This window comes from Thalassophryne amazonica, chromosome 6 (assembly GCF_902500255.1).
Source record: "Thalassophryne amazonica chromosome 6, fThaAma1.1, whole genome shotgun sequence".
Taxonomy (NCBI): domain Eukaryota; kingdom Metazoa; phylum Chordata; class Actinopteri; order Batrachoidiformes; family Batrachoididae; genus Thalassophryne; species Thalassophryne amazonica.
In genome coordinates, this window is record NC_047108.1 from 86,736,120 (window position 1) to 86,759,977 (window position 23,858).

Here is a 23,858-nt window from a genome sequence, read left to right on the forward strand (position 1 = left end):
TGTTTACAATGGGGTACTCAGATCAAAGCAGTTTCAGTCTTTTGTTCATGGTAATCAATCAATCAATCAATCAATCAATCAATTTTTTTATATAGCGCCAAATCACAACAAACAGTTGCCCCAAGGCGCTTTATATTGTAAGGCAAGGCCATACAATAATTATGTAAAACCCCAACGGTCAAAACGACCCCCTGTGAGCAAGCACTTGGCTACAGTGGGAAGGAAAAACTCCCTTTTAACAGGAAGAAACCTCCAGCAGAACCAGGCTCAGGGAGGGGCCTGGTTCTGCTGGAGGTAATGAGTCATTCACGTCATCAGCAGAGTCGTCAAGGGAGCCATCAGGAGAGGGACAGCTGCCCTGTCATTAGGAGGGTGCTAACTAGAGCACAATAGGTGCTAATTAGAGCTATTGTTTAGTCACTAGCCTATAGCAGTCTGCCTCTCGGTTGGAGGGGTCTGGTTAGGTTTAAAACTCCAGCTTTTGTGACTTCTTGATTATTCTTCTCTACAAGAGTCAAGACAGAAGTCAGACCACCAGAGCAAGAATTTTAGCTGAGGAAGCTTCTGCGATTTGAAGCGAAACGTCCTCGCGTCAAGCAACCCAGTCCAGTCGAAGATTCAAGCTTCTCTACTACAGCAATACAGTCCACAAGCTTGTTTGTGAGGTCCAACTTGTTTGTGAGGTCTGTTAACCCTTCAAGGTTGGCCAGTCTCTTCACCCCTGCCTGCTTAAATGGAACAGATGCAGAACAGCTGGTCAAGGCTGTCACTGGAGGAACGCCAATGCCAGTTGAGTATGGGCCTCTGCCTGTACTGCGAAACACCTGGTCACTTTAAGTCAGCTTGTTCAGTAAAAGGGCATACTCATAGGTAAGAGGACACTAGATGAGCCATACTCGCATGTCCCAGTGCTCTATCTAATGTCCTATCATCACCAATGCTCTCATCCATCACATGCTTTCTTTAGGTAACCTTTTTTCACTGATTCAGATGGTGATGATAGTTTTATGAACCAAGACCTGGCCACACATCAAATTCCTTTAGAGCCCGTCATGATGATTTATTCATGATGACTAATTCATGATGAATTAGTACAGAGGAGGATTTTCTTTCACCAAAACATTAAATGTAGGCTTGCATCTCAGATGTACCTTCTGGGAGATCGTAGCTGAACTTTCAGGTCTTTTTAATAAAACCCTCCTTTATGCCACTTCATCATGAAGCTGTATAACTGGGGATACAAAATGTAAAACATGCACTATGCACAATTTCTCCAATCACAGCCACAGAAGCCTGTTGTGCAGATTTACTTTCAGTTTGAGTCTAAGGAAGATAATTTTAGACACTTTTATATTGAGAAGCCTGATCTACGTTTTGCATTTGAAATGCCATAAACAACTTAAAATGCATGAAATACCAAGAGGTATGAATACTTTTGCAAGCCACTGTATACCAAGATGACCAAGAGACTTATTGGAACATGTTATGAATGATAGGAAGGTGCAAATGGGCCTGTCACACCATGACAATATAGCCAGCGCATGCAGACAGCCCCGTTTCCACCGAGCGGGACAGGATAGAACGTTTAAGTCTGGCTTGTTTTGCGTTTCTACCACCAACAGTAGCCTTTAGTTTGTTAGCGGAACATGTAGATGTTTATTTGCACGTCATCGAGACCGCGTTCGGTGTCGCTCGGCTTTGCCCCCTCCACATGGAGCCCAAACAGAGTAATTTAACATTTTTTAAATTAAATTAAATTTAAAATTAATTTAATTTTTGTCTTGGTGGATCATGTCATTTATTTTAATTGTGTACAGAATGCTGAAGAATCAACTCATGCCTGTGTTAAAGGCTGATGTGAATTAATGAGGCACCGTGACTTAACTTTTAAAATAAGTTAATTTTCTTGTTGTGGCACAAAGCGCCGTGTCGCCTGATTCAGGCTGAGAAATGCACTTGGAGCAGACAAACAGAGAGGGACTTCTTTTAAAATGCTACATTTGTTCAGCTGTGACAAGGAACTAAAGTATTTTTAGAAGTCCTTTTCCAAAATCAGGACGCTTTATGTGGCTAAGGTTTCATCAGACTGTGATGATGAATCTGACTGAAATGATGTAGCAGGTAAGATAAAGACTTTATACTTACTCAGTGTGTCAATGATTTTAAAGTTTGAAACAGTCTGAACTGTTCACATGACTGCAGCTTTCAGTTGTTGAGCCAATCAATGGACACATTTCAACTTGTGAGTAACTTACAACTAAATAAATAAGAACTCAGCCACATGGGGTGTGCAGCCTGTACATTCTGAGTGCCAGTCCCGAGCCCGGATAAACGACTAAGGTTGTGTCAGGAAGGGCATCCGGCATAAAACAAGCCAACCCAACCATGAAGAGTACAAATCGAATTTCCATACCAGATTGGTCAAGGCCCAGTTTAACAACGACTGCCACTGGTGCCATTGCCCACCAGGGTGCTGGCAGAAATTCAGACACTCCTGGGTGAAGAAGAAGAAGAGGAAGAGAACGTGTCCACAGACAGCAGGAGAAGAGGAAAACTAGAAGGGTGGAAGTGAGAGTCGGACTTTGAATGTTGGCAGTATGACTGGTAAAGGGAGAGAGCTGGCTGATATGATGGAGACGAGAAAGGTAAACATATTGTGTGTGCAAGAGACCAAGTGGTAGGGAAGTAAGAGCAGGAGCATAGGCGGTGGGTTCAATTTGTATCATGGTGAGGATAGGAAGAGAAGTAGTGTTGGGGCCATTTTAAAGAAAGAGTATGTTGAAAGTGTGATTTTTTATTTTATTTTATTTTTTACATTTTTGTGAATTTATTAAAAATAATTATAAAAAGTAATCACATATACATAAGTATTGACACCCTTTGCGCAATACTTTGTCGATGCGCCTTTGGCAGCAATTACAGCCTCAGGTCTTCTTGAAGATGATGCCACAAGCTTGGCGCACCTATCTTTGGGCAGTTTTTCCCATTCCTTTTTGCAGTACTTCTCAAGCTCCATCAGGTTGGATGGGGAGCGTCGGTGAACAGCCATTCTCAGATCTCTCCAGAGATGTTCAATCAGATTCAGGTCTGGAGTCTGGCTGGGCCACTCAAGGACATTCACAGAGTTGTCCTGAAGCCACTCCTTTGATATCTTGGCTGTGTGCTCAGAATCATTGTCCTGCTGAAAGATGAACCGTCACCCCAGTCTGCGGTCAAGAGCGCTCAGGAGCAGGTTTTATCCAGGATGTCTCTGTACATTTCTGCATTCATCTTTCCCTCAATCCTGACTAGTCTCCCAGTTCCTGCCACTGAAAAACATTCCCACAGCATGATGCTGCCACCACCATGCTTCACTGTAGGGATGGTGCCTGTTTTCCTCCAAACATGACGTCTGGTATCCACGCCAAAGAGTTCAATCTTTGTCTCATCAGACCAGAAAATTTTGTTTCTCATGGTCTGAGAGTCTTTCATTTGCCTTTTAGCAAACTCCAGGTGGGCTGCCATGTGCCTTTTACTAAGGAGTGGCTGCCGTCTGGCCACTCTACCATACAGGCCTGATTGGTGGATTGCTGCAGAGATGGTTGTCCTTCTGGAAGGTTCTCCTCTCCCCAGAGGAATACTGGAGCTCTGACACAGTGATCATCGGGTTCTCGGTCACCTCCTTGACTTGGGCTCTTCTCCCCAATCACTTAGTTTATATCGGCAGCCAGCTCTAAAAAGAGGCCTGGTGGATCTGAACTTCTTCCATTTATGAATGATGAAAGCCACTTTGCTCATTGGGACCTTCAAAGCAACAGAAATGTTTCTGTACCCTTCCCCAAATTTGTGCCTCGAGACAATCCTTTCTCCAGACAATTTCTTTGATTCATGCTTGGTTTGTGCTCTGACATGCACTCTCAACTGTGGGACGTTATATGTAAACAGGTGTGTGCCTTTCCAAATCATGTCCAATCAACTGAAGTTTCTCCAGGTGGACTGCATTTAAGCTGTAGAAACATCTCAAGAATGATCACTGGAAACAGGATGCACCTGTGCTCAGTTTTGAGTATCATGCCAAGGTGGTGAATACCTATGTACATGTGATTTCTTAGTTGTTGTTTTTTGTTTATTTTATCTAATTTTGCAAAAATCTTAATTTATTTTTATTTTTTTTCAGTTGTCATTATATGATATTGTGTATAACATTTCGAGGAAAAAAAAGAAAAGAATTTCATTCATTTTGGAATAAGGTTGTAACGTAAGAAAATGTGGAAAACGTGAAGCGCTGTGAATACTTTCTGGGTGCACAGTATATCTATGACTACCAACTCTTTCACACCCTAGAAAAGAAGGTGGTGTCTTTCTGTTTGCATATGTCTGGCAGTGTTGCCACAGTCACTTTGAAAAAGTAATCCAATTACTGATTACTCCTTGAAAAAGTAACTTAGTTACTTTAGTGATTACTCAATTTGAAAAGTAACTCATTTACATTGCTAGTTACTTTGTTAGTTTCTTTCAGCAGCTGTTGACAACAACCACCCGCCACCTCAACATGAAAATCATAACCTGTTTTGCCAATACTCACTTTACTGGAACTGAATTTTTAAATGTCACATAAACAATGTATGTTCTGAAATTTAATTTGAACCTGACTTGACTTTGATGAACATAAATACTTGTTTTATAAAAAATAAAATAAACAGTCTTTCTTGACCTCATATTTACCTGTTAGCAGCACTTTAAAGGCAAAACTTTATTACATTGTTTATGAATGTAACAATTTAATTATTTCTACCATTTTTTTAACATTTAAATTCTTTCTAAACAGTTTAGTTGTTGAAATTATTATTATTATTATTATTATTGTTATTATTATTATTATTATTATTATTATGTCTCTGTGAGAGCAGATTTTAAGGTTTTGCTATTGAATTATAAGGTTGTTCATGGACTGGCGCCATCTTATCTGGCTGATCTGGTGGAACTCTACGTGCCGGCCCGGGCTTTGCAGTCGCAGGATGCGGGACTTCTCTGTTCCCAGGGTGAAGAAGAAGTCAGCAGGTCAAAGAGCCTTTTCGTATTGTGCACCCACCCCGTGGAACAGTCTTCCTGCGACCGTGAGGCAGTCTGAGTCTATGGACATTTTTAAGTCAAGACTCAAAACCTAATTTTATTCTCTTTCTTATGAATAGTTTTTATTTTTATTTGTTTTATTCTTTTACTTCTGTTTTTATTCATGTATTTGAATTTTTTTAATTCATTTTTAATTATTTATTCAATTTTATGTTGACTTGTTTTATGTAAGGCGCCTTGAGATGGCTTTTGCTGTGATTTGGTGCATTATAAGCTAATTAAATTAAATTAAATTCTTATTGTTATTATTATAAGTAGTACTAGTAGTTGTAGTAGTAGCATGAATAAATGTCTTTAAAAGTGGACTTTTAATCTAGGGGGTTGTGGGGGCAGTGCCCTCCCCCATGCCCCTTTTCCATCTGGTTTCGCCCTTGATTTGCTGTCTGAGCTGGAAGAATGAATAACATGTATTTATGCAGAAAGCACGATCACACAAGTAAGCATGTTTTCTCAGCGTTTTTTTTTTTATGTCATGTCTTCCTCAGAAAGAGACTTTAGGCACATTTGGTTGGAAAAAGAGCCTTAATATTTGTTGTTAATGCATTGTGGGTCATCAGCTGTTTTTAGTGAGGTCACTCACAGTGCGGCACAGAGTTTTAAAGAAAAACAAATCATAAAAAGTAGTAGTAAAGTTCAGTGCAGGCGTTGCTGCCTTCTCTGCACTTTGAGAGACAACAACTGTTTTTCAACTTGGAACTGCTCTGCCCATGGGCCAGTTTTAATGCTGCGATCGACCCACACTATTTTTGTGACTGACCGGTTGGGCACCCCTGATTTATACTGCATAAATATCCAAAATAACAGTGAATTGGAGAAGTAAATTTAATCTGATTACTGATTTGGAAATATTGACACGTTAGATTACGTGTTACTGAAAAAAGGAGTCAGATTAGAGTAATGTGTTGCTAAGTAACGCGTTACCGGCATGCCTGATGTCTGGTGATGCCACCTGCTCCTCTGAGCTTTATTAGAAGGCAATTAGCAAGCACCACTCTGTGGCGCAGCAATATCAACCTGGGCAATTAGTGTGGGACCTTCAACATGGGACCTTCCTCTCTGGATTCAGTTCAATTCAACTCATTTGTAGTGCCAAATCACTACAAAGCTGCCTGAAGGTGCTTCACATAGGTTCCAATCTTAGCAACCCCCCCGACCAAGCACACAGGTGACAGTGGTAAATACCTCTGCGGTTTATGAGGAAGAAACATCAAGCAGACCAGACTCAGAGGGGCGACCCAGTGTTTAGGCCAAGCTAACAGATACAAAGTTCCAAATAGTTACAGAAAAAGTATATAATGGTTTAAAGTCTGTCTCTGGATTCCCTGTTTGAAGCTGGTGCCATGCTTCATTGGACCCTTTCTGTTGGCAAAAATCATTAATCCCTCCAATGTTTGATTGGCTTTTCCCAAGTCTATGAGTGCACATTCCACATTCTATGTTTGCCTTAAATTTGTGGTCTGTAGTCTACTCTGTCTTCCTGCATGTATTCTTCCACAAAACTGGGTGGTGGATGGTGCTGCAACCTTCACTGACAAATGCCTCCTGAATGTGTGCCGAATAAGCATGGCTCATGGCAGCCTGTGTCCAACATTCTTGACAAGTCTCTCATTCAGGACTTTTACAAAGCATATTCAGACTCTGCTGGGCCATCTGGAGCTGTCTGTTGGGGGATGGGGTGGATGCAGGCAGGATGTCTTTAGATTCCTATGCTCAGTGCGTTCAGGCAGCATGGTGGATCAGTGGTTCTCTTGCCTCACAAGAAGAAGGTCTGGGGATCAATTCCACCGATAAATGGACTGCATTTATATAGCGCTTTTCCATCTGCATCAGACGCTCAAAGCGATTTACAAATAATGCCTCACATTCATCCCAATGCGAGGGTGCTGCCATACAAGGTACTCACTACACACCGGGAGCAACTAGGGGATTAAAGACCTTGTCCAAGGGCCCTTGTTGATTTTCCAGTCAGGCTATTATTTGAACCGAGGGGAGGTGATGGTCCCAGTGGGTCCCATACCCAGTTTCTTTCTATGTGGAATTTACATGTTCTCCCTGTGTCTACATGGATTGGATTTTCTTTTTCCCACTGTCAAATTAATGCTCATCAGCCTCTGTTCCTTTCTCTGCTCCTGACCAAGGCAGCATATGTCAATGTGCAGCTGGTCCCAGGACACTGGACTCTGGCTGCCCACTGCTCAGAGAGGTTGTATTGTCTCTAACTGTAATTAGGGTGGGTTAAATGCAGAGGCCAAATTTCATTTTATGTATTCATGTTTGTACAATGACAATAAAGGCCCTTCTTCTTCTTTTAGGATTTTCTTATGTTCCCACACTTGTTGCAATCTCCTGCTGTCTTTTTTTTTTTTTTACTGATTATGGAACTTTTTTGGGGTGGGGGTTGTCTTGGGTCACTCTCACATATATGTTTGTTTCCTTGCATTTCTGGTCACTCGGTAGTGTGATCATCCCACACTTTCTGATCTGCTATCATCACATGCTAATGTTTTTATTTTCTGTTGACTTCCACTTTTGTCTCCTCGATATCCCCGTGCAACCACTTTGGGGTAATTAAGGGATATCTGGCTGCTTCAAAAAGATGCTCTGAAATAGACATCCTTTGCCAGATTGTTGAGGTGAAACTCACTCTCTTGCGCTCTGTTCCCAGTGTTCTACGGCCCAATTCTTCATTGTTGTTCAACATAGTCTCTGGTCTCAAATAAGTATTACGGTAGTTTCCTTTGTGTATCACATCTGCCTGCTCTTTGAAAACTAAAGTAAGTTCTTTCAGCTTCTCCCTTTCTCCTCAGGGTCATCACAACAGATCAGATATGGATCTGTATATCGATTTGTCACAAGTTTTACACAGTTTGCCCTTCTTGACACAACTCTGTATTACAGTGAGAATGGGCAGGGCTGTTCTTCAACTGTAAACCTTCGAAAGGCCTGAAAGACAGCAGCCCAAGTGCTTTGACAGGGTGTACTGACCCTGGTATGGAAATACCTACTTTGAGTTTGTTAATCATCTTGGACAGTGGACCACTTTGCTTCAACCTCCAGCTGCTGTACAGTCCTGTTGCTGCTTAATCATTCTCTGGAATAAACTGTCTTTTGTCCACTAAGAGGTATTCTGCCCCAGTTCCTGACACCATCACACAATGAGAATGTGTGTTGTGGCCAAAAAAAATCAGCATTCCAGATCTTTTATGGGAGAAAGGGACATGATCCATTTCGGGCCGAAGATGAAAACGGCTATTCAGACTGTAATCAGCAACAAGTTCAAATGCCAGGGTTTGTCATGGTATGAGGTTGTGTCAGTGTCATTGGAAAAGATAATTCATGCTTCCCTCATGACAACATTGATGCGGAACAGTACACTGAGATTTTATAGCAACGTGTGCTGCCTTCAAGAGACATCTTTTCCAGTGGCGTCGAATCATGCTTTTTTCAACAAGACAATGCAAAATGACATTCTGCACACATTACAAAGGCATGACTGGGAGAAGAGGTTACAGGTAATGGACTGACCTGTTCCCATTACAGAATGTGTGGAGAATTTTGACAGGGCTGTCTGTAATGATGTTTTTGACTATGTATGTCTTCATCATATGACTTCTATGTAACTACATTATGAAGTCATCATACTAATCAATCACAAATATTTTTCTGTTGCTTTAGATCAGCTGTGCCCAACCCTGTTCCTGGAGGGCCCCTGCCCTGCATGTTTCCTAAATTGTTTCCTAACTCTCCCTGTTCCACAACCAGGCAATTAATGCCATCAGATGTGCTCATGCAATCAAGAGCTGGAGGACACCACTTTAAAAAAAAATCAGGTTTAACTTGAGTGGGTAGATGTGGAAAACATGCAGGGCAGGACCTCTCCAGGAACAGGGTTGGGCACAGCTGCTTCAGATCATCCAGCTAGGCTTTTTGACAGTATTCATTTTTTGGACTAGGTTTTCCTTGACCATGTCCTTTGGCCAACTATTCCAAAATCTGTGATCCATTTCAACTTCTTTGTTTGCGAGATGTACAAAAAAGGTGCTTTCGGACCATGTTTTCATCGATCTTGACTTTTGACCAAACTATTCCAAAATCTAAATATATACTGTAGCTCATCAGTTATACTTCTTGGTTGTTGACCTATACACACATGCACACACACCATTGAAAACAATACTCTGCTTTCGTTACTTCACCAACACGTAGAGTAATGAAATGAAATTGATCACACAAAACATGAACTATCTTGGATTTACACTGTCTGCAGTGAAATAAATGTCAATGTAAACATAAGAATCACTGTGGGTTTTCGTTTTTGGTGTGGTTTTTTTTTTGGGTTTTAAATTTGCATTTTTCATGCTGTACCAACTTTTTCTGATTTCTGATTTGATTGAAAAACAATCACTTTTATTTGGAAATAAGGCACTTGTGTTAAATTTAACTGGTCTGACTACACCTTTGTTTAGTTTCATGCTTTTAAGAACACATACTAAAAGCACCGCAGGTTACAGCAGTATTCCATTTGAAATATAAATGTTGCTGTTGTTGCTAAAATAGTAACCCCTCCTGACAAGAATTTTTTTTTCCACTCATAAAATGTTTCCTTGTTTATTATTGCCCCCCACCCCCTCCCCTCCACCGCCACTTTTTTCTTGTCATCTACTCTGGACAGTACAATTAAGACAGTGTTCTTGAACACATTAAGGAGTTGGCTTGAAAATCAAAAACTTGTGTAAATGCCATTGGGTTTATTTAGCAAAAACAAATGGTTTGAGCTTTGACAAATTTAAAATGAATGATCTTATTTAATAGGCTAGCCACAATAATAAGTGATGCCATCACAGCAGTAAAAACACATTTGCATCGTTTATTTTTAGTATCTGCTGGGGCCATATAGTATTTCTCCTTTTACCTCAAATCCATCCTTCAGTTTCTTATATTGGCCTCCATCACAAAAAATGGGGTTTTAAACTTGTGCCCAAGGATCTATACAGCATTATGCAGAGATTTTGTTTGATGTCATACAAGCACCTGGAAATGTATGACACAAAACGAAAATGCTTGATTCAAAGACTGCAAATGAGATCCAGAACTGTCTGAAAGGCCTGTATGAGGATATCAGTCTATCTTTGTGACATCATAAGGCAAATTTTCAAAAAAGCTGAAGCTATTTTTGAAACATTCTCAGCTCTTATCTGTCTGAAGGAACATGTGACTGAAATCCTTTAAAAATGGAGATGTTTCATATCAAACAAAAACCCAAGGTTCATCAAATACCATTTTATATTATACATTTTATATGGGGGCACAAACAAAAACATGTGCTGGGGTGCATGTGATGTTTGGAACTGAAACAGAAGGGCATGTGTTCTACCTGTCGTGTGATGAAGCAGTAGAACATTAGTATTAACAGCAATCCTCCACAGATCGAAGCGATGATAAAGCCAAGCTTGTGCACTCTTTTGTGCCCTCTGTGGAATTCTTTCTCTGAATTTGTTTCATAACTGTCTGTGGAAGAAACAAATGATCTATGATTGTAACAACTCCAAGAATCTGAAGGATGCAATGGATGATGAACAGAGATTCCCACCTGTAATGTGTGGCATTGGTGATTCTGTGGGTGGCTCGATGGAAGAACCGAAGGCTTCTGAGTATTCCTGCTGGCATCTCCAGTCTATGGAAGTGTTGCTTGCTGTTATCAGCTCCCAGTAAACAGACAGCACCTTAGAAACCTTCTGCAATGCCTCTGAAGGTGACCCTCTGAAGACCATCTCAAAATGCTCTGGTTTGTCCTGCATCAACATTCAGTTTTAGATTCCAAAATAAACAACGCTTCCTGATGCTGAAAAAGAAATGAAGTATTACACTCACCTCAACCTCCTCATTAATCTGAGGTACGCAATTCTGAGAGTAGATGTTGAGGATGGAAGCTCTCAGAAACTGAACATAGCCATCATTAACTGAACCTCTGCTATATTTGAAGTGCGTGGTGAGGAGCTCCAGGATCCAGGGTAAAGCAGCTTTTACAAAGCAGCATTTGCTCTGAAGAAAATCAGAAGCAGAGTATTCTAGAGAGCACCATGAGGATGTGAATGTGAATTCATCACATGCGTGTCATAATAGTATTTACATGTTCAGAAACATATGAAAACCATATAGCTGTTAGAAGTCACGCCTTATTTTTTGTTGAGAATTTGACACAAAAGGGAAAAAAAATTGTCTGATCTCACAATGTTAGAAATCCAGATGTGGTCAAAAGTTAATATGTTCTTTCTTGGCTAACATCCTAGATCTTCACCATCTTCTAATGTATATAAAACTCAGGGCCCACATTCATAAAGATTCTCAGAGTCTTCTCAGAGAGATCCCAACTTAGCCTAAAGATTCCTAGTAAGAAATCTTAAATGATCCAGGAAGTGTCTGAGAGCAACTCTGAGCAAGGAGGAGACAGAAACTTTTATCTTTGTGATGAGGTGTGGTTGACGCCGTTGCTATGCATGGTGCAGTCTTCTAAGAGCTGTGATTGGTTGTCACAAAAAGGGAAAGAAAAAAAATCGTGCCGCACTCCAAGTTATGAATAGACAGTAAAATCAACCGATCACATAACTTGAACTATATTAATGAGAAATGTGTAATTGTGAAAATAATTTAATGTCATGATGATAAAACGCAGCAAAATTGTTGCGCACAAGCAACAAGTGTGAGAAGCACTGGTATGTGCTGCAATCCAAAGCGAGATTGGAGACTGCAGCACACATAGGGGTCCTCATGGTGGCCTCACTCGATGTTTGGTATTATATGGTATATTTTCATTTTCAAATTATTTTAATTTATATAGCGCCAAATCATAACAAAGTTGCCTCAAGGCGCTTCACACAAGTAAGGTCTAACCTTATCAACCCATAGAGCAAGCACACAGGCGACAGTGATAAAGAAAAACTCCCTCTGATTATTTGAGGAAGAAACCTCAAACAGACCAGACTCAAAGGGTTGACCCTCTGCTTGGGCCATGCTACTGACACAATTGACAAAACAATTTACAAAATGAATATACAGGAACGCAAGACACAGACAAGCGCAAACACATAAAAAAGAGGGGGAGGGACCCAATGGGCAAGGGAATGAATTTGATCTCATAACATGATTTTTGTAGATAAAAGAAAAATTAGGAATCAGGACGGTTGAATGCACCCTTAACATCTGAAAAAGCAAGCAACCCATGGTCATTAAATATATCTTTTAAATAGCCGACTCTCCTACTGCCCAACTGTGGGAATGTGATAGGCCTACCCCCAACCAAGAGCACTCTATTGTTGAACATTGGAGTATTGGCATGCCAGTTACATGAGATACGACAATGAGCTTCAACCTTCCTCCACATTTGCACAAGATGAGCTATGACTGGGCCAAAACATAGTTGACATTGCTTGTTAGAGATATTGACAGAAAGAATGTCCTGGAGTGTCCTGGGGCTTACTCACTTGCACAAAATGCTTATATGTATGTACAGACATGAACACATGTGGGGCCGGACAGACAGGTCTCAACTCACACAACACGGGGAACCACTTCCCAGCTGTTGACCAGAGACACAAATGATGGCTCAGTGCAAAAGACATGTCACATTACAAACACAGAGACCACAGCCAGATCAGGTATATTAATAAGTACTACACTACCTACATACACAATTACATAAGAAATAACTAAAAAAAAAAGATCACATAACAGAGAGTGACACATTGGTGTGTGCGCTGAACTGACAGGGGGCGTGTCACCCGAGAGCAGCAGCTGTTGAGATCTCTGGTTCTGGACATCCCAGTTGGGGTACACGTACCATGTTTAGATGAACATGAAGTTACAACTGTCCACTGATGCGCGTGTGTCTGCTTGCTGTCCTCACATAGACATACATAAAAACATATATTGCTGTTGCGACGGGCTGCAGTGAGTGAGTGCACGGCACGCTCATTGACAAGCTGCCCCAGGTGAAACAAACTGTCAGATCATAACAAGGAGCAGGCGATCTGAATGTCACGTCACCCACATGAGCTCTGTTCCACATAACGCGCTATCTGTCCTGTGGTGCACCGTCCACAGGACACGTGTGTCGGGCCAGACACACCGGGCCAACAGATGTGGACATGATAAGAGTGCATTGTTTCATTCATGTCATTTCATGACTGTACGTCTGTGACCATGGGTCATCTACAGAGGAACAGACTGTTCATACTTGTATTGTTCACTCAATAAGTGGGATTCAATAAAATGTGGTGTTTTTTATGGTGTGTGGTTTTATTATTTTTTTAAAATACATTTATCTACTTGTTGATTTCAGGCATTTTCCTCACCTTTTACAGGACAGTGATGGTAGTGCAGTGGTAAAGTTTCTGGCTGGCAATCAGGGATTTTGTAAATTGCAGGTTCAAATCCCGTGGGTGGCATGTATTGTTGTTTTGTGTTTTTTTTTTTGTTTTATTTGTTTCCACAGCAGCTGCGCGATATGGTTACACATGCTCCAGCTACTCACACTGTGTTCCACGGTCATGCATGAAACCATCACAGCGGTATCATTCGTCCATCCCGACGTCTGCTCGATGTTTTCGTGACTTTAACATTCATATAAATAAGCCTTCTGATCCCCTCTGCAAATCATTTATTGAAATTGTGGATGCATTAGGATTTCGGCAATGCATTGGGGATTCGACGCACATTAGTGGAAATACCCTGGATCTGGTTCTCGCACATGGTATTGCTGTCACGAATATTGACATCATGCCTCTTACATCAGTGGTGTCTGATCACTCACTTATTAAGTTTACAGTTTCGCTGCCGTGTTTAGTGGAACAACAACCTTATATATCATTACGCGATGCATCAACTCCTCAACTAAGACTGAACTCGAAGCTAGACTGCCTGATGTCTTAGCTTCACATTTGACAAATACCCAGTCAGTAGACAGACTTGTGGATAGTTTAAACTCAGTGCTCAAAATGACACTCGACATGATTGCACCACCTGTGTTAAAACTGCGCTCCCCCAAATCACAGTCACCTTGGTTCAATGATTATCTGCATGACCTCAAGCATAAAGCAAGAGGTCAAGAACGGAAATGGCGTTGTTCAAAATTAGAAGTATTTCACCTTGCGTGGCGTGATGCTATCTTAGACTATAAGCATGCATTATTGGCTACAACACGGACTTACTACTGTGATTTGATCAACAAAAACAAACATAACTCAAAGTTCTTGTTTGACACGGTGGCAACACTTATGCATGGACAACCACCTGTAGTTCGCTCTCCTTTTACAGCACAAGATTTCCTGGATTACTTTGGGAAGAAAATAGAAGACATCAGGTTAAACATATCCCGGCATGCCTTAACCCAGCCACTACACCCTGCTATTGAGGTGGGCGCCACTACTAAGGTACGATCGATTTACAGAATGTGATAGTATCTCACTAGGCATGCTGCAAACTCGTAATGTTAACAAAAAGCACAACCTGTTTATTTGATCCTATACCATCAAATCTGCAGTGATTAAACCCTTACTTAAGAAACCTAATCTTGACCCTAGTGTATTGACAAACTATCGGCCGATATCAAATATATCATTTTTCTCTAAAGTTCTGGAAAAAGTGGTGTCACGGCAGCTCGTAGACTATCTTACTGAGAATAATCTCTTTGAGCCACTGCAGTCTGCTTTTAAAAAATATCATTCCACAGAGACGGCTCTCACTAAAGTGGTAAATGAACTTCTGCTTACAATGGATTCAGACACCACTACGGTTCTGTTGCTGTTAGATCTCAGTGCTGTATTTGATACAGTGGATCATCACATTCTACTTGATAGGCTGAAAAATCATTTTGGGATTACTGGGAGTGCCCTTGCATGGCTGACGTCATACTTGACCAGTCGTTCTCACTGTGTTTTGTACAGTAACACTACCTCTAACCTTAGTGACATGAAATTTGGGGTTCCACAGGGGTCTGTCTTAGGCCCCCTGCTTTTCTCCCTTTATATAGCACCCCTTGGGCACATATTGCGGCGTTTTGGGATTACCTTTCACTGCTACGCAGATGATACTCAGATATACATGCCGATAACTGCTGGTAATCTCGTTCACATAAAATCCTTAGAAGATTGCCTTGCAGCAGTGAGACATCGGCATCAATTTGACCAGTTAACGCTCAGCCTCGGCTCGTGTGTCAGACATCACACTGACAAAGTGAGGAATCTTGGGGTAATTTTTGATCCTTCATTGTCCTTTGGCCTCCACATTAGAAATATTACTAGGACTGCTTTCTTCCACCTGCGAAATATAGCGAAGATTAGTCCCATCCTGTCTATGGCTGATGCTGAGACCCTGATCCATGCATTTATCTCTTCTAGATTGGACTACTGCAGTGTTCTATTTTCTGGTTTACTGCAGTCTAGCATTAGGGGTCTCCAATTGATTCAAAATGGTACAGCCAGACTTTTGACACGAAGCAAAAAGTTTGACCACATTACACCCATTTTGGCATCCCTTCACTGGCTTCCTGTCCCAATGAGATCAGATTTTAACCTATAAAATTATTCATGGACTGGCACCTCCCTACCTAGCTGACCTAATTAAACCTTACGTACCGGCCAGGGCTTTACGTTCTCAGGGTGCAGTAATACTTTGTGTCCCTAAGGTGAATAAGAAGTCTGCGGGTCACAGAGCTTTCTCTTATCGTGCCCCTGTTCTGTGGAATGAGCTCCCTGCATCAATAAAACAGTCAGATTCTGTGGAGATTTTCAAGTCCAGACTTAAGACACACTTATTTTCCCTTTCATATGGCTAGCATAATGGTACAGTTTTGTTTTACGGTTTTTACTCTTTTAATTCATTTATTAGTAATTGGAGCAGGCTGCGGCCTCAACTTTACCAAAATTCTGGGTCTTTTAGTGTAGTTTAGGGCTAGTGGCCGGCGATCACCTTAGTATTTCTTGTTGTTTAATGCTGGCAAATTATACAGTATTTTTTGTCTTTCTGATGCCTGATTCTGTTTTTTCTCTCTGTTTAAGGTGCAGCTCCATCCAGAGATGGGAGTTGTATTCGTGTTGGTGATCCTCCTGTCCTGTGCGCCAATAGCATTTCTTGTATATTCGTCCGTGAATTGTTCTGTGAATTGTTCTGTAATATATGTTTGTAGCTTGGCCCAAGCAGAGGGTCACCCCTTTGAGTCTGGTCTGCTTGAGGTTTCTTCCTCAGAGGGAGTTTTTCCTTACCACTGTTGCTCTGGGGGTTGGTAAGGTTAGACCTTACCTGTGTGAAGTGCTTTGAGGCAACTCTGTTGTGATTTGGCGCTATATAAATGAAAATAAATTGAAATTGAAATTAATATCTGATCCATATTTTTGCTGTTATTAGAACTGGAAGACAGCAGAAGATGATTCTGGTAAAGAACGAACATGTCCTCAAGTCTATGCATCTAACATAATTTCCTGCTTTTCGTTTTGACTCAAGCAGGAGGAACTGGAAGCAATTAACATCATCTAAATGTACCCAAGTCCTTTCATGTCTCAAAGATATTTACACAAGGAAATGTGAGAAAAAACAACCAGCTCTGCCATAAAATGTTTACTTACCAAACCTCTCTGTTCAATGAATGTGTAGGTTATTGTGCACCCACTCCTCAATTGGTTATCCATCTGCACAATTACGAGGAAGATTTTAGACTGAGCTGTCCAGAATGAATGATCAGTGCTCAGTATTTATTGTTCCACCACCTACCAGACGCCTGACTGTCAGTAGATGCTCTCGAGTGATGGAGTGTCTGCAGGGACCAGGGACCTCAGGCATCGTCAGAGGAAAACTCAGCAATATAAGCACACACAGACACTTTACCTGCAACTGACACAATCACAATGATTATAAACTGGTCATAGTATGCAGCTTTTCAGATCAGAGGTGTCTTATATATGTCATGGACACATAATAGTGTTTCGGATTGATCTTCACATTATTCTGTTTCTGGTATATTTCATGGCTTACATTTTGTTGTCTTGGTTTGATCTACACATTATTCTGACTCTAGTATTGTTCTCAATGTACAGTTGTTATTCTTTATGGTATCATTGTTTCTCTGACCTCTGGGTTCACGTCCTTTTTTCCTCTCTGTCTGGTCTATGGCTCCCTCTTGAGCCCACTGTCTACAATACAAAGTACAGTACAAAACCTCATTTGTGCAATTTCCACAGCTGTCATATCACCATGTGTTTTCAATCTGTGTGATTTCCACCACTGTCTTGGGTTGTCTTTCTGTCATTCTGTCATAGTACACTGGTATTTTCCTTTATGTTCTTTTTGGAATAGCTAAGCATTTTCCATGTGTTTTCAGTGTCTTGTGTTCGGTTTTGAGTTACTATTACTATTTTTTTTCCTATATTACTCTCCAGATACTCTCCAGATATTACTCTCCTTTTGCTTCTGTTTTGAGTTCCTCACCTTGTCCTGTCATTTTGGACTGATTGATTAGTATGAAAACCTCTTGTTTCATGGCCTGTTTTGGATTACCCTCTGCCACCTCCCTCTGAAAGACTGTCAGCTGTTTGGACTGATCTTGTGTTAATGAGTTGGGCTGTTTGTTGAATCTGTAAATAAAGAATTCTGGAGTCAGATTATTTGGTTTGTTCTCTGTGCTGTGGTCACACATTGTAGACACTGTAATTTTCTTTTTTTTTTTTTTTTGTCCACAGTAGTCTACATACATCAATGTGATGAATCAAAGGAATGGTTATTTAGGGAGTCTCAGAGTTGGTATACTGTTAGTACTGTGAGCCATGACATTGTGCCCACTAGGTGCAATACATTCTGCATGATCCAGTATGTATGTTCCTCAGTATTAAGGACCAAAGTGACTGGCCAAGTCTGAGGTGATGCCCACATATCACCAAGCTGCAGCAGATAGATGGCTATGTTTGGGAGGTGGGGATGGATAAACTGGTTGCCAATCAGGACGTGGTGGATACAGTGACATCCAACACTAACACATGCTCTCAAATCTGACCTGACCTGATCTAATGCATGTACAAAAATAAATAAATAAAATATCACGTCTTTCAAATTGCACTCACATGTTGATGGTAGTGTTGTTATAGTAAATTTAAAGTAAACAGTGGCAACAGCAGCAGACCAAATGGTTGGTTAGACTCTTTCTCTCAGATTGTTCTGTCTGAGTTATTTTCATTAGTTACTTCATCCAAACCATCAACATGTCTATTAGACCCCATTCCTACCAGGCTGCTCAAGGAAGCCCTACCATTATTTAATGCTTCGATCTTAAATATAATCAATCTATCTTTATTAGTTGGCTATGTACCACAGGCTTTTAAGGTGGCAGTAATTAAACCATTACTTAAAAAGCCATCACATGACCCAGCTATCTTAGCTAATTATAGACCAATCTCCAACCTTCCTTTTCTCTCAAAAATTCTTGAAAGGGTAGTTGTAAAACAGCTAACTGATCATCTGCAGAGGAATGGTCTATTTGAGGAGTTTCAGTCAGGTTTTAGAATTCATCATAGTACAGAAACAGCATTAGTGAAGGTTACAAATGATCTTCTTATGGCCTCAGACAGTGGACTCATCTCTGTGCTTGTTCTGTTAGACCTCAGTGCTGCTTTTGATACTGTTGACCATACAATTTTATTACAGAGATTAGAGCATGCCATAGGTATTAAAGGCACTGCACTGCGGTGGTTTGAATCATATTTATCTAATAGATTATAATTTGTTCATGTAAATGGGGAATCTTCTTCACAGACTAAGGTTAATTATGGAGTTCCACAAGGTTCTGTGCTAGGACCAATTTTATTCACTTTATACATGCTTCCCTTAGGCAGTATTATTAGACGGCATTGCTTAAATTTTCATTGTTACGCAGATGATACCCAGCTTTATCTATCCATGAAGCCAGAGGACACACACCAATTAGCTAAACGGCAGGATTGTCTTACAGACATAAAGACATGGATGACCTCTAATTTCCTGCTTTTAAACTCAGATAAAACTGAAGTTATTGTACTTGGCCCCACAAATCTTAGAAACATGGTGTCTAACCAGATCCTTACTCTGGATGGCATTACCCTGAGCTCTAGTAATACTGTGAGAAATCTTGGAGTCATTTTTGATCAGGATATGTCATTCAAAGCGCATATTAAACAAATATGTAGGACTGCTTTTTTGCATTTACGCAATATCTCTAAAATTAGAAAGGTCTTGTCTCAGAGTGATGCTGAAAAACTAATTCATGCATTTATTTCCTCTAGGCTGGACTATTGTAATTCATTATTATCAGGTTGTCCTAAAAGTTCCCTGAAAAGCCTTCAGTTAATTCAAAATGCTGCAGCTAGAATACTAACGGGGACTAGAAGGAGAGAGCATATCTCACCCATATTGGCCTCTCTTCATTGGCTTCCTGTTAATTCTAGAATAGAATTTAAAATTCTTCTTCTTACTTATAAGGTTTTGAATAATCAGGTCCCATCTTATCTTAGGGACGTCATAGTACCATATCACCCCAATAGAGCGCTTCGCTCTCAGACTGCAGGCTTACTTGTAGTTCCTAGGGTTTGTAAGAGTAGAATGGGAGGCAGAGCCTTCAGCTTTCAGGCTCCTCTCCTGTGGAACCAGCTCCCAATTCAGATCAGGGAGACAGACACGATTAGGCTTAAAACTTTCTTTTTTGCTAAAGCATAGTTAGGGCTGGATCAGGTGACCCTGAACCATCCCTTAGTTATGCTGCTATAGACTTAGACTGCTGGGGGGTTCCCATGATGCACTGAGTGTTTCTTTCTCTTTTTGCTCTGTATGCACCACTCTGCATTTAATCATTAGTGATTGATCTCTGCTCCCCTCCACAGCATGTCTTTTTCCTGGTTCTCTCCCTCAGCCCCAACCAGTCCCAGCAGAAGACTGCCCCTCCCTGAGCCTGGTTCTGCTGGAGGTTTCTTCCTGTTAAAAGGGAGTTTTTCCTTCCCACTGTCGCCAAGTGCTTGCTCACAGGGGGTCGTTTTGACCGTTGGGGTTTTTACGTAATTATTGTATGGCCTTGCCTTACAATATAAGGCACCTTGGGGCAACTGTTTGTTGTGATTTGGCGCTATATAAATAAAATTGATTGATTGATTGATTGATTGATTGATTGATGCACATGTTCAAAACTATCTGGGCACGGTCAAGATGGGACACCTATCTGACGGTGGTCCATGTGCAGCCTGAGGACCATCTGACTGCAATTTACATATTCCGATGACAGCAAAATGGGATCCGAAAAGATTTGAGCACATACGAGGAAACCTCGAGATGGAACTAGCACTGCCAAGCCAGCCGGTATGACCTATACGTGTCACGCATAATAATGCCCACCCCCCCAGAGTGCAAAGGCACTGTTGAAATGTATGTGGCACGCTTCATCATGATAATAATTATGAATTATTATCATGTACAGTGAATGTGAATAGCAGCTATCAAGCTGCTCTGTGCGCTACTGCACACATGCCGCCGCAAATCTGAACAGGCTGTTATATCCACAATAGACCTTGCAGTACAGATATTTGTCCATTCCTTCCCATGGGTGACGTAAATAATGGGAACTATTGTCTCCATCATAACTGCATATAACACCCCTCACTGTGGTGCACAGTAATGCATCATTGCGCATGTCAGGCTCAGAGCTGAAGGGATCTCACGCTGTAATATATGATCACCTTCTAACTTTGCAGGAGATATAATATGGAACTTGTGCCAGGCCGTTATACCATTAATAAACATGAATCTCACCTCCAACAGCAGTCTAGGAGTGTTTTACAGCACAGATGTGGACATGAAGCCAGGACAGCCACCTGCAGTTCAAATCCTCTCACCCAAAAGAAAAAAATTAAGTCCATGTGATAATCCAACCATCACGGTGTCCAGAGCTGCATTGTGCTCCTGAAGTGGGCAAACAAAAAAAAAGAAAGTTTCCTGGAAAGGCCGCCTGAGGGACTGCATGGCCCAATGCCAGCAAACTTTGAGCGAAGCTGTCCAGTGGCACGCGTGCGACACGTGCGCCGTGCACTTTTAGTGGTCCATGCAGCGTTATGCATGCACACACACACACGCACACACACACACACACACGGCTGAGTGATAATGGCAGCCCCACGCATGTGCACAGAGCACATGTGCGCCACACACACACGCACACTGCACACTCGCACGCGCACGTGTGTGAGGAACACAGCGCTCTGGTCCCGTGTTTGCCATCCAGACATATGGAGATCGGGCAGTCTGCAGTGCTTTTTATGGCCGTCTGACAATATTGTGTTTCATCTACATACGCTCTGGATGCGATCTGACAGGTGTGGATGAGGCAGTCTGTCTGCGCTCCAACACTGCTGACCACACCTCTTTTCCTCCCGACTGCATTGGATTATGGCAATATTTGCTGTGTCGGCCTGGTTCTGGCACATTCTTGCTATGTGTGACGGGGCTTTAAAGTTTCTCAGTTCTACATAGGTGCATGTAGCTAATCCCCTGTTTGTTTGACCAAAAAAAAAAAAAAAAAATACACTTTGTAATTCCCTCATATGTGGAGTATGAGAGAATTAGAAAGTGTATTTTTTGGTCAGGCATCATTTTAGAAATTTGAAAATAAAAACAGTTTTTTTTTAATATCATAAAAAAAATCAAACATATAAAAACTTTTATCAAAATCAAACAAACAAAAAACACACTTTGTAATTCTCTCATACGTGGAGTATGAAAGAATTACGAACGGCTTTTAATGGAGAATAAGGTCATTGTTAAAAAAAACAAAAAAAAAAACAAAAACAAACAAACAGCGGATTTGCTACATGCACCTATGTAGAACTGAGGAAATATAAGAATATTAACCTGAAACTCCAACCATATTGAAATTTAAAGGTAGCTAAGAATAGATTTTGCACAATATGACTCCTTTTAAAAGGACTTGACTGAGTGGTTGCAGCAGCGTCTACTACTATATTCATCATGTGTGATTGACATTTCTAAAGTGCTTCTCATTCTTGTTGCTTTGCATCTCTCGAGTGCAAAATTCCCTTTTGCAAAATTATTTATTTTTTACTTATTACAATGTGCATGAAATTCGGCAATCTTAAAAGCTCTATTTGTGTATTACATTTTGTGGCACATGTTTGAGCTGTGTGAGCAAAAAAAAAAGGAGGTTTCATGTCAGGATTAGGATGTTTAATATGTACATGTTGTTATCTGTTTTTATTTCCTGTGGTCCAACATTGCCCTCTACATTGCATGATCCAGCAGAACAATGCACACGCACTTCGGCAATGTATGTCTGCTACCAAGTACCTTTTTGTAGCTGCACCAGTATAATGAGTTCCAGATGGATTTAATCGTTTCAGTCGGGATTAAAACACAGTGAAAAGCGTGCATCGCTCACGAAAGATGTTTGATGGGCTTTGACATGGAATGCAGCTTTTGAGACCATTTCATATGCAGTAAACAGAGCTGCCTATGAAACCAGACACTGTATTTTATGTCTGGTGGGCACCAGTTTTTGAATTCTGCTCACAGTATGTTTTGTGCATCTTGCATTTATTTAACGTCAGTATAGTTTCCATGGGCTTTGAATGACTTTCAATAATATTCTTGAAAATCCTTTGAATCCTGCGTGTCACAGATCACCCAGTATCTCAGTTATTCCTGCGTGCACGTGCATATCAAATGCTCTGAGATGGTTGTTTAATGTTGTAAATGGGACAGCTGCAGCAGAGAAGAGGATGCTATTGTTATGTTCAAAGTAAAGTGTGATTTTTGTTTTTCTTCTTTGAGCTGAAGGCGTGCCATTGAAGCCTGTGACTATTAAATGAGGCATGACTCAGATTAATTAAATTTAATCTTTCTTTTGATGTCACTGATGTGCAGCACATGCAGGAGCATATGATGCAAAGCTCACATAATCCCTATTTGCATGTTTTCTTAATATTGCACAGATTGTTGCATAAGTAGTCATTAAAAAAACGAGTTGGATTTGGTGTGACTGCAGAAATGATGTGACCTACCTTAGCTCTGCTCTGGACAAGGATTGACACAAGGACAGTCATCTGGTCCGTGTTTGACAGCGAAAAAGCCCAGACGCCTCTGTCTCACACATTGAAGCAAAGAAATCCTTGTCAAATATTCAGTTCAACTCCACAGAAAGGAATTTGCTGTTAAATAAGTCACTTCGTCATGAGACGTTGCTCTTCAAAGCAATGCCTGATGTGCTCCTCCAGCGCAGGGAGTTCAAACTGAGATTAAGTGTCTCAGATGACCAGCAGGCTTTTTAAAGACCTCCCACCTCCTTTGTGTTTGACGTGTTAAACTGTCCTGGATTTTGCAGATGTGTTATCCCAGTTCAGTTTTGCTGGCTGTTGTCCAGCATCTGTGATATTAATCTTCTTTAAGTAGTAATTAAAAGTTAATCCTGACATGTGAGAACTTGTACCTGCTGCCAACGCCTTATGTTGTTGTTGAAACTCTATCGCGTGAAGATAACCTGCATCCAAAAAGTGCTCCGTGAAGAACAACTTAACCCATGAAAGAGGAAAAAAAAAAAAAAAGAAAAAATCCTTGAACTTGACTCAGCAAGAAGAAGCTGCTCTGAACTTGTAAGTCATAGTTTGGCAGCAAGAGAGAGTGTGCTGCTCTTTGTAAGAGCTGACACATCCAATGAGAGAGAGTGGCAGGTCCCT

At 41.0% G+C, this 23,858-nt stretch overlaps 1 protein-coding gene across 3 annotated transcripts in view; it reads right to left on the reverse strand.

Moving 5' to 3' along the window:
* Nucleotides 1-23,643, reverse strand: part of csf1b (colony stimulating factor 1b (macrophage)) — a 44,685-nt gene extending 21,042 nt beyond the window's left edge. Inside the window, exons 1-6 of one of the 3 annotated variants that reach the window (XM_034172696.1) lie at nt 23,187-23,638; nt 16,876-16,995; nt 16,731-16,793; nt 10,984-11,154; nt 10,703-10,904; nt 10,487-10,620 (exon numbers count right to left, since the gene is read on the reverse strand). In XM_034172696.1, coding sequence (XP_034028587.1) covers nt 10,487-10,620; nt 10,703-10,904; nt 10,984-11,154; nt 16,731-16,793; nt 16,876-16,995; nt 23,187-23,228 — 732 coding nt within the window. In that variant the 5' untranslated portion in view covers nt 23,229-23,638. Of the gene's footprint in view, nt 1-10,486; nt 10,621-10,702; nt 10,905-10,983; nt 11,155-16,730; nt 16,794-16,875; nt 16,996-23,186 lie in introns of all 3 variants that reach the window. The other 2 variants (XM_034172697.1, XM_034172694.1) reach the window with 2 other exon arrangements.
* Nucleotides 23,644-23,858: the final 215 nt, after the last annotated feature.